Genomic DNA, 10,885 nt, shown 5'->3' on the forward strand with positions numbered 1-10,885 from the left:
CTTCTGTCTCCTTACCTTACTAGACCTTGAGAATGAAGGAAAAAATAAGTTTTGATTAACTGCACCCCCTGAAATCCTAGGGGGTGATAGCACTAAAATTCCGGCTTTACTTTTCCACAAGCATTTTTGGACCACCATAAATGAGGAGCAACAAATAGTGAGAATTAAAAAATATTTAGCTTTACGCAATAAATTTTAAATAACAATGAAAATTTCAGCTGCGAAACCTTATAGAGCTTTAGTAACTACTAACTAGTTACAAAGGATAAAGTTAAGCTAAAATATTTAAATACTTTTACTTATACAGATATTTTTTGTTACGAGACGTGCTACTTTTCATTCTCTCTCAAAGTTTAATTACATATAATTATTAATATCAAAAGGCTCAGTTCTTTCACTCACCAAAAGGTAAATACATGTGCATCTATGTATGTCCGCTTGCAAATTTATATTTTAGGTATCTATGCATGTATGTATGTATGTTTGTTCATACTACGTGCACATGAAAAAGGAGCAGATGCTTTGCTTAAGTATGTTCGTGTGTATGTGTAGGTATGTATGTATGTATTTATTAGTCAGCCTAATTAAAATTCTGCAGAGTCTTTAATGAAGTTGGTAAAATTGTTTGCTTCGGTGTGAGCGTGTTTACCTGATAGTTGGTTGGCGTGAAATTCAAATGAAGGTAAAGAGCTTTGCTGCTTTGCTTATTATGAAATTTTATTCGAAATTTTAGATGGAAAGCCGCATTTTCATGCATTTTAAATACATACTAAAATCCATTTGGTGTATGTTAGGAGGATGACGGGAAAAATACCGACTGAAATAAAAACCAACCCTGGCGATTTAAGACTACAATTTAAAACTGCAAAACAGCGCATCGTTGGGGAGAGGGAGGAGGTAACGCCAATCTCTTGTAGAGGATGTGGGTCGAGAAGGAGCTCGCTGCCAACGATCCTCCAATAACGGAGTTAGTTCGCGGAAGCAGGGGAAATTCCTGCTGTCGATGCATCCAGTAAGCGGCCCAGGTCTACGGAGGTTACTCCAGAAGCCAGTAGGAGTGGGTGGATGCACCGACAACCAAATCTGCTGGTGAATGCTGCAAGAGAAGTAAAATTGCGCCGAAACCCACCAATGCTTGCCTCAATGCCCCTTCGAGTCATGGTGTGGTGGGTACGGTGTGGTATTGCCTACATACCCTTTGACACCACGAAACTCTTGCCTAAAACCCAACGTAGAAGTGATGCAAGGGTCACGCTTTACCCTCGAAGCATAAAAGCCTTCCAACTACGTCTAGAGGTTTGGGGGACCCGGCCAACTTATTGTAAGCTCCTTGCTCTAATGGGGAGGGCGGATTAGACTCGGCAGATGACTACTGAGGCAATTAAATACTGGAAGGTCCATCTGATCCGGGCCGTCATTGCATCCGGCACTGTAGCCAATGCTCGTTCATAAGAGAGGGATGGAACAATTGTGGTGAAATGCTTGTCATAAGCTAACTGGGATTTTCTCTATGCTCTGAAGCAAAGAATATCGGGCACAGGGGGAATAGTTTCCACTGTTACTAATGAATGCCAATTACGAATGGGTTCTCGTTTTTTTGTATTAAATTTTTTAGTGCCAAGTGCAGAAAAAGGAGAAAAAGTATCAATTTTGAAGAAAATCGAATCTCCTGTTCCAGTTTATAACTGTTACATAAAAACTAGTTGAAAACAATTGTAGTGTTCACCCAAAATAAAAAATTTTAAATGTTATAAAAGAATTGTCACCAAAATTATTTTTTTCCTTTTTCTACAAATTTTGGGTATGCAGTTTTATAGATCATTAAATTTTAATTTAACAAAGTGCAAGTTGAAAGTGGCTAAGACTTCGCGTCCACTTTTACGCTAGAAATGTTAGCGAAAAAAAAAATTATCAAAACTCAATGTCACTTTATTTTACTAAAATTGAATGATCTATAAAACTATATACCCAACATTTTTCTAAAAACTCAAAATTTTTTTTTTAATTTTGGTGACTTTTTTATTTTTATTTTATTTTATGTTACATACATTTATTAACTGGAACAGGAGAATATTTTTTTTTTAAATTGCTACTTTTTCTACATTTTCTGCATTTTGCAATAAAAAAATGAATACAAACAAACAAACATTCAAAAATCGGGCCATTTGCAAGCTATATTAGGTTTTATTTAAAAAAAACAAAAACAAATTAATCAAATTGAGTGAAAAATTACGGCTCCAGCGAATTGTGAACACAAAATGCAAATTTTTAACCACTCTGCATCGTGGGCCGGGAAGATTTTTTTAAAATCGGGAAAATCTTTGATATTTTAGTGATCAATGGAACCAAATTGCTTAAAATTGATATACTTATAATATTTTATAAAGAAGCTAACCGCCAAAAGACGTTAATGATATATAATTTTTATTTTATTTTTATTTTTATTTTCGACGCAGATATATCTAGGTGCTCTAGCAATATTTCTGCACCAAAAAGAAAATAAAAAAAAGGAATCGGTTACATCTTGCTGGCGGTTAAGGCTCGATTTATACTTTAATAACCGCTTTGCCAATCTTTACCAAATTCAGTAGGCGTATTGCTTTTTGTCTAAATAGGTAATATGCTGCAAATCTTTGAAATCGGATAATAGTCATGGCAACCTCACATGTAACGGTGTATTTTCAAATAGAAAAAAGTATGTAATTTCACTATCATTAATAGGAATACTGAAGTGTTGAGATTTTGATATTAGAGATTATTTTAAGGCTTGTAAAAACTTGGTAACGGGTTAATCGATCTTTTCCAAACGTGGTTTAAACATTGATTTGGTTCTAATTAATCAAAAACAAAAAAATTCTTTAAATCGGACGAAAAAATAGTAATGGAAATTTTCACAATTGCACAGAAACGGTCGAATTTAAGAATTCGTGCGTGGGGTATAAAAAGTTCAGTTTGCTTATTATAATTGGGCTTATTTCCATCACTTTGCTTGGATTGTAACTTTTTTGTAGTTATACTTACTTTCTTTGGGATACTTTTCTTCTTTTCTTCATTCTAAAATAATAAAACATTTAATCGTATCTTTGTATAATAATTTCTTTATTATAATTTTCCTCTTTTAATGCAGCATTTGTCACTTATTTACTATATAAACTAATTGTTATTTTTGATTTTTGATTTTCTGTTTGTATTCGGGTTTGCTTGTATTTTGTTGTTGCATGCCCAGAAGCTTTAGCACACATATGAACATACATATGTAGTCCATATATTATTTGGCATTACATGATTCAGTTGGTTATTTGTATGGAGGCAAACATTATCGAATGTACATTGTACTTGTACGTAGTACATACATACGTTTGTCTCTGTAAATTCAGTTTGCGGTTTTAATAATTACGTTCTGTGTATGCGTTAGTTTTGTTGCTAAAGAACAAAAACACTTTTGTTATGGTGTTAAAATTTGTAAAATAAAACCAACGGATGATACCAAATTTTAAATTCATTCGATTTTTGTATTACATATTTAAATTTTTGTTGTAGAGATTTCTTTGATTTATTATCTAGTATAGATTTTGCTTTGCTTGGTTATTTTTGCAATTCACTGCATATTCAAATGTTTTCTTTCACTTATTTAATTCTTTTGTTTTTCACTTTTTCGAGCACATAAGCGCATTAATCGCCTTAATTTATGTATGTTTGTATGCATATATGTATGTATGTATGTTTCTATGTATTTGTGTTTTCTTATGTGTGTGTACGTATGTATGTTGGTTTCTTGATAGTTATTTTTGGCTTTTTATTTTTTGTGTATTTTCTTTGGGATTTTGATTTACTGCAGACGAGTACTAAATGCTCGCATCACCATTTGCTTTCTTGTTTCATGATTTATCTACGGTTTGTTTTGCTGATTCACTAAAGCTTAATTTCTAAGCAAATTATAAATATTTGTAAATTAGTTTTATGTGGTTGTTTGAATTAAAAATTTCGTTTATCAAATGAAACTCATTGAGTGTTTACTTTCGCATTTTTTTTATTTGTTTTATTTAATTAATATTTTTTTAGTTTTTTTTTTTAGTTTAGCTTTTTTCGTCTACTTAAATATTTGCTTAGCTTTTTTCTATTCTAATTGCAATCATTATTTAATAATTTTGAGGCCTTTTTGGCCTGCTTGTCGCCCTTCATTTTTTGTTTACTTACATGAATGTATGTATGTATGCGTATGAGTATGTGTAGGTGTACCAACATAATGGCGTACCCCTTCATTTTGCTCTAGGTAAAAAATACAGACATCCACGAAAGTTAAAAAAAAATTCCCTTTTTAAATCGCAAAACTTCGAAATATTTTAATTTTGACCAGCTATAACTCAGTGAGGTGCTTTTTCGTGACTATTTTTTTTCAATTCGAAGTAGTCCTAAGCCCAATTTTTCATGAAATTCCCGTTTGTTTGCCCATACCTCTTAAATAGCAAGAGCTACAGAAAAGAGGTAAATGACAAACTTGTAGGGAATTCAATTTCCAAATGGCTAACGTCGAAAATCTTGAGATATTCGGCTTTAAAGTTGATTAACCATCGCTACAATATAGTTGAGTAATCCATGAAATTTCCACACTACCTTTTTAAAAAACAATTACATTTTTCAAACCTTTTTTTATTTTTTAGTTTGAAATTTATGCGGATGTCTATATTTTCCAAGTAGAACAAAACAAATTGGCTTTCCATATAAAATGTAGATGTTGATTTTTTTTAAGGACCACCTATTGTGTATGCATGTATGTATATTTAGGCCTGCATAGAAATTATAATTACATAAATATTTTTTTCGTGCGCATACTACGTAAATTCTTATGCACTTACTATTTATTGACCCGTTAGTCAGTTTTTGTTTTTGAAGGTTTCCTCGTAATTTGCTTACAATTAACTATTTTATCGCACCTTTTTCTCTCGGCATCATTGTTATGGTTTTTGTCTTATTTTTCATATATGTAGCTAGTAATTGGGCTTAAAAGAAATAAAATGCAATAATCCCTTTTGGCACTATAAAAAACTTAATATAAATTTTTATTTTTATTTAACAGTTATTTATTTNAAAGGAGTTGCTTAGGTTGTTATTTACAATTCGTTTTTTTATTTTACTAATAATAAATCCTTATTGTGTTCCATAAAAAAAAATCACTAACCTATCTCTTATTTACCTTGGGTATATTTTTTATTAATATATAAAAGCATACATACATGAATGGCTATAAAAGTGCGTACTCGAAAAAATTCTAACACTTCTGAGAAAAAAGTTGGAATCTGGGTGAAAATTTGTCGCGTTTTTTTGTAGTATTTTAAAAACTTTTAAACTTGGGTTTATATGAGTTTCATTAGAGAATAAAATGTGTTTTAGTTGAACATTCCTAAAAATAAATAAACATGACTGGCAAACAATATTAATTTGAAATGGGGGTGGTACTGTATTGACCAATACTGTATATTTAGTTTAAATAATTAAATTTAATTTTTCGAATCTAGTATGTATTGGTTTTTGATGTGGGGGGGCTATCAAATAGACTATTCCGTAGAATTTTAGCAACAAAATATTTATCGGGTATTTTTGAATGATATCATCCTGCTGGTAGTAACTTACTTGGAATCAAGAATAAAGTATATACTTAAAGAATCTGTAGCAACTTATCACAAAATCCACAACGTACTCTGAAAAGTAAACCATATTTTTTCAACTTGACTTAGAAATTCACAATAGGTGCATACTTTTATACATTTTACTGTACTCAAACCCGACGCTGGCAAATCCATGTGCGATGTTTGGTAACCAACCCATGTGGAGTATTGGGCCACGGCAGTGAGAGAGCGTGCTTTTGTGGCGCCACTTCGACATATGCGGTTTAAGAGCCCACAGAAGTGTGCAGCGTCTGGTTTACCATGAGGCGTGGCTGCAAGCGAGCACCTGTCTGTCCAGGAATAAGCGGGTATAAATGTATATTCAACAATTGCCCCAGTTTATGGTTGTACGCTATGGAGTATCTGCTTCGGTCGAGACCTTCTACATTTCATGACAACCACTACGAATAATTTTGGAGAACTGTCAAGGTACAGACCGAACACTCATCAAAAAAAGAGCCCAGCAATACAAGAACAGCTCAATGTCAAAAAACTGCAATCACAACGAAGAGATTCCAGCAAGCCCTAAAGAACAACTGATACGATAAAGAATAACACGTCGAGCTGTTCGTAATCGATAAAGGGAGCTGAAGAGCGAACCACACGTTCATATTTTACGCAATAAAATCAAAGTGTTCGATATACAAGCGTGACGAAGAGCTCGATATGCTGGCTGATAGGAAGAGGGTCTGGCGTGAGAGCATGAGGAGTGCTGGCTCGCCGAATGTCTACACAGATGGGTCGAAGATGGAGAAAGGCGTTGGGGTGGCAGTCGTCTGCGCGGAGTTCGGTTTCAACAAATTGTATAAGCTGCTGATCTACTGCAGAATTTTCCAGGCCGAAGTACTGGTTATAAGGAAACCAGTAGCAACCTAGTAAACAAAAACGTGAATCTCTATTCTTTTGGGTAGTAATACAGATTCCGGCATACATTTCTGTTTCAAGTGTTTTGTTTAAAATTAAAATAAAAATGCAAATGGATCACCCTATATTACATACTATGTGCTAATAAAATTTACTTAGAGAATTATTTTATTCTGCATAAATATTTAAGCAACATTTATGTAGTTGTGCGTTCGTGTGAGTGTAAGGTAAATCTCTTGAATGTACTATAGCCAAAAGATAAGGGTTTCAATCTCAGCCTATCTATTTTACATAAATCTAAACTTAGATCGAGTTGCCTAACAGATTTTTAACTAAGCTAAATACAACAGACCAAGTCAATTTAAACAAATTTATATGTACACCGCACCACACTGCGCATATCATTTACTGACTATCCAAATCCTCTCAACAACTACGTATGTATGTATATCGCCGTTGGTGCGCCATTTTCATTAACAACATTTCCCTCTACATTACTTATACTTATTTACAGTTTACAGTTATACTTACTTACTTAGCCTAAGGTTTCTTTCTGCTCGTACAACTACTATGTAGTTATGCATGTACATAGTATGTATGTAGTTGCGATTATGTACGCTTTAAGTAGACCTTAAAAAATAAATTGATCGCCTAAAGAAAGTTTCGGAAAATCATCGATTAGAGTGAGTCACGATGCCGCAGCAACTAACAAGCGTTCAAGTGATTGGCGCCCAAAACAACACCAGACGACATATAGCCTACGCCGCCATTGCCACCACCATGTTGATGGTGATTGCCATGATGCTGCTGCTGCTGCTGCTGTTGCTGCTGCCGCTGTTGCAGGAGCCGCAATGGCTGATGTTGATGATGCGCATGGTGATTGTGGTTGTTCGCTGTCGCTGATGCTTCTACGGTTGTCGCTGTTTGAGTCAACGTTGCCGCTACGCTGACGACATCATTGCCCGCTGCTTTTGTGGTGGCTGAGGTCGAATTCACCAAGCCATTGCCTTCGGCAACGATCATCCCCACACCAACAGGCGTACTTACGTTCATCTCACTTTTCTTCTTCAGCGTATTGGTGGCGGATGTTACTGTAGCTGTTGTGCCGCCGCTACCCTTACTATCGCTGCCATTGCCACCGAGTGGCGTAGTCGCTGTTGTGGCTGTTGGCTGCGCTAGTGCTGAGGCTAGTGCCACTGATGTGCGCACTAATGCCGCTTGGGACGCTCGAAATCGTTGTGGTAATGCCGCCGGCCACGGATGCGCGCACCAGTTCCTCATTCGGTATGGAAAAGTGTCGATATGAAATGTATTCGGGTGGCATGGCGGCCTGTCTTTTGGCGTTTTCGATGCGCTGCTTCTTCAGTTTCACATAACTCAATACTCGAAATCATGACGATAAACACAATGATGCCCAGGCAGCAGCCAACAATCAGGCCCAGGCGTCGTGTCAGTATCGAATGGATGAAGCCGTTGCTCGAGAGGCCATTCTCGTCGGTGACCAGGCTGGTGTCGAATCGAGTGTTTGTACGTCCGTACAAGTGGTGATGTGCGAATTTTTCAACACATCCCGCAGTGCATTGTCCGTGACGATGGTGTTTTCGATTAATGCCTGTTGTTGTTGCGGTTCAGCTTGCGTGAATAATTGCTGGTGGTCGTGGTGTTGTTGTTGATACGTTTGAAAATATTGCTCATAATATTCGGCTGGCTGCTGCTGCTGCTGTTGTTGCTGCTGCTGTTGCTGTTGATCGTGGTAGTAGTGTTGCTGCTGATTACTTGCAATAAAAGCGCTGCCAACGCTACCGCCACTCGAAGCTGCCTCATCGCGTAACATTAGAAATGAGTCGTTAAAGTGTATCCTTTGCAAGGCATTCGCCACAGGCTCGGACAACCAATTACCGGTGCCAATAACGCAGATGTGGTAACGTGTGTTGGCATTCAGCTTTGTTAATTTGGCCGAGTTGGCGGAGCCATTCAGGCGTTTACCACGCATCTGTGGAGAATGAACACAAAGAGGTTGATTGGAAAATATTGTTTTTTTTTTCTTTAGTGTAAAAGGGGATACATGTATGTACGTTAGGGTGCATCACCAAAAGAGTTGCGGTTTTTTACATCGAAAATATTAATCTTATTATATTTGAAGACTTCCGCTAAAATATTTTAGGAAAATATTAAGATTTACATGAGCTGCACTCATTTGAAGGTACCTCCAAAAATCGAATTATTTTGTTTCCGTTGATACAATTTTTAAACATCCGTAAGCAAACCTTTTAAGCTTAAATCTGTCTATCAAATGAGGTGATTTTTCAGTAAAAATAGTTTTAAAAACTAATTTTCTCAATAAAAAAACGCTTTTTAGAGATAGTTTCAAATAGCCTCAGCCCACGTTAAGCTTAATATTTTTCCGCAATATTTTGGCGGAAGTCTTAAAATATAATACATTTTTTATTTCCGATGGAAAAAACGTACCGATTTTTTTTTTGAGAGTGATATACCCTAATGTTCATATGTATGTACATATGTCGGAGCATTGAGCATATTGAAATTGGTAATCAAGCCCATGTAATTCGCGCATAAATATTCGTCTGTATATTTGTACTATAAGCGCATGAGTAAAACAAAAAGCACAATTAAGCGATATCTGCGATTCTGGGGGAATATTTCGAATCAATAGATGAATAAAAAGTTAACAGTTATCAAACGAAATATCTACAATAGTCATTTTCGTTATATATAGGGTCGTATAAAAAGTTTCTGCAGACTTTTGTCACCATGTGTTGTTGATGCGGAAACACTAATCCAGTTGCGTCAAACTGACGTGCGTTTGAAAGTTGACATATCAGGCTACATTTTTGTGAAGACATTTCTGTGCAAAAATTTATATTAATTTGAAAATGAGTTGGGTTCATCTAAAGAGAGCAGACTAATCACATTCCTACGACAGTTGGGTCTACAAAAAAGGTCAGTTAGTGTAGACTTAATTTCCGTAACTTAGCTTAACTTAATGTTCTGGGCAACCTGTAATATTAAAAACTGTGTTGGCGCTTAGTTAAAACTTAACTTACCGCAAGTAACTTAAGAACCTGTTGATTTTAGATTCTTAATTTACGGCCTTACGGAAATTGAGAGCGGTGAGAGAATCAGGCTTGCCAGATTTTCGTTTTTGTATTTCTCAAAAATAAATGTACGCAAACACATTTGTTTGCCTGCACTTTTTGGATGTGGCATTTTAGGCGTCAAACTGTCAAAGAGGTGAAGAAGAAAATACAAAAACAAAATATTTCCACTTCTGGCTTCAGTTGACGTGTTGAGTAATCATTGATGATTTCTTACGGTAAGTTAAATTAAGTTAAATAAGTCTAGACTAACTGAGCTTTAACCGGAACAAACCAGATTAATATCTGGCCAAGGACTGCCACTCGAGCATCATTTTCCAACAACTCTCTGCGTGATTTGTATGATGGTTTAATAACAACAAGCAGGCTACTCAAAGAAGCTCGATGCCTGGGTTGCCACATGGATTAATACAAAGAAATCTGATTGACAATCTGAATTGCCATCTGTGAAACTGTGCTCAAATGCAACGAAATCGAAAATGGATTGAATGCGAGAATAGGCAACGCAAGTGACCATGGCCAAAGACCGATAACCGGGATTGAAGCCAAACAAAGTTTTGCTGGGTGTTTGATGGACTTGGAAGGGAATTTTTCATTGAACTACTACAATGTAGCGAAATGATCAATTGTGCATAACTCGACTGTTTTGAGTGAAGCAATCAGGAAAGAGCGACCAGATTTGGCAAACAAAAAAGGTGTCACACAAATTCCTGATAACTAAAGATATATTGACGTAGCTTGGTTTGGAAGTCTCAATGCTGGGTTGCTTAATAAATGTTACTTACTGAGTCAAACCAAAACAATGTTAATAAAAATTACAACCGCACAATTCCCATCTCTTTAAGCTAAAAAATTGGCCGACCGCATCTCACTTGGACAAGTTTCTCGGCGATAAATCAAAGATAAACTTCCACACCACTGGAATTATGAAGCTACCTGAAAATGGCTAAAGGTCATAGATAATAATGGCCAATATGTACTTGATTAAAATTGATTTTCAATAAAGAAAATTACAAAATAGTTTGCCAAAAATCCGCACAGACTTTTCATATCACCCACTATACTTATCACTTATCGATATATTCACCGAATACACTGTGTAATCGATATCTGTATCGTGTATTCATTGTTGTATTTGTTTTTATATTTATCGATATACTTCTATGTAATTATACTTGGCTATTTCTCTTTTGTTAGTTTTTATGTTTATTAGTTTTTTATAACTAAATATTAATATAA

The 10,885-nt window shown here is 35.4% G+C and overlaps 1 protein-coding gene across 1 annotated transcript in view; it reads right to left on the reverse strand.

The window, feature by feature from the left end:
* Positions 1-6,561: 6,561 nt before the first annotated feature.
* Positions 6,562-10,885, reverse strand: part of LOC108361840 (uncharacterized) — a gene marked incomplete at its 5' end in the record, with an annotated part of 9,546 nt that continues 5,222 nt past the window's right edge. The window contains 5 exon segments of the mRNA XM_017614601.1: positions 6,562-7,697; positions 7,699-7,914; positions 7,916-8,037; positions 8,040-8,523; positions 8,643-8,680. Coding sequence (XP_017470090.1) covers positions 7,236-7,697; positions 7,699-7,914; positions 7,916-8,037; positions 8,040-8,523; positions 8,643-8,680 — 1,322 coding nt within the window.

This window comes from Rhagoletis zephyria, unplaced genomic scaffold (genome assembly GCF_001687245.7).
Source record: "Rhagoletis zephyria isolate East Lansing unplaced genomic scaffold, Rhagoletis_zephyria_1.1 Rzeph_scaffold_00861, whole genome shotgun sequence".
Taxonomy (NCBI): Eukaryota; Metazoa; Arthropoda; class Insecta; order Diptera; family Tephritidae; genus Rhagoletis; species Rhagoletis zephyria.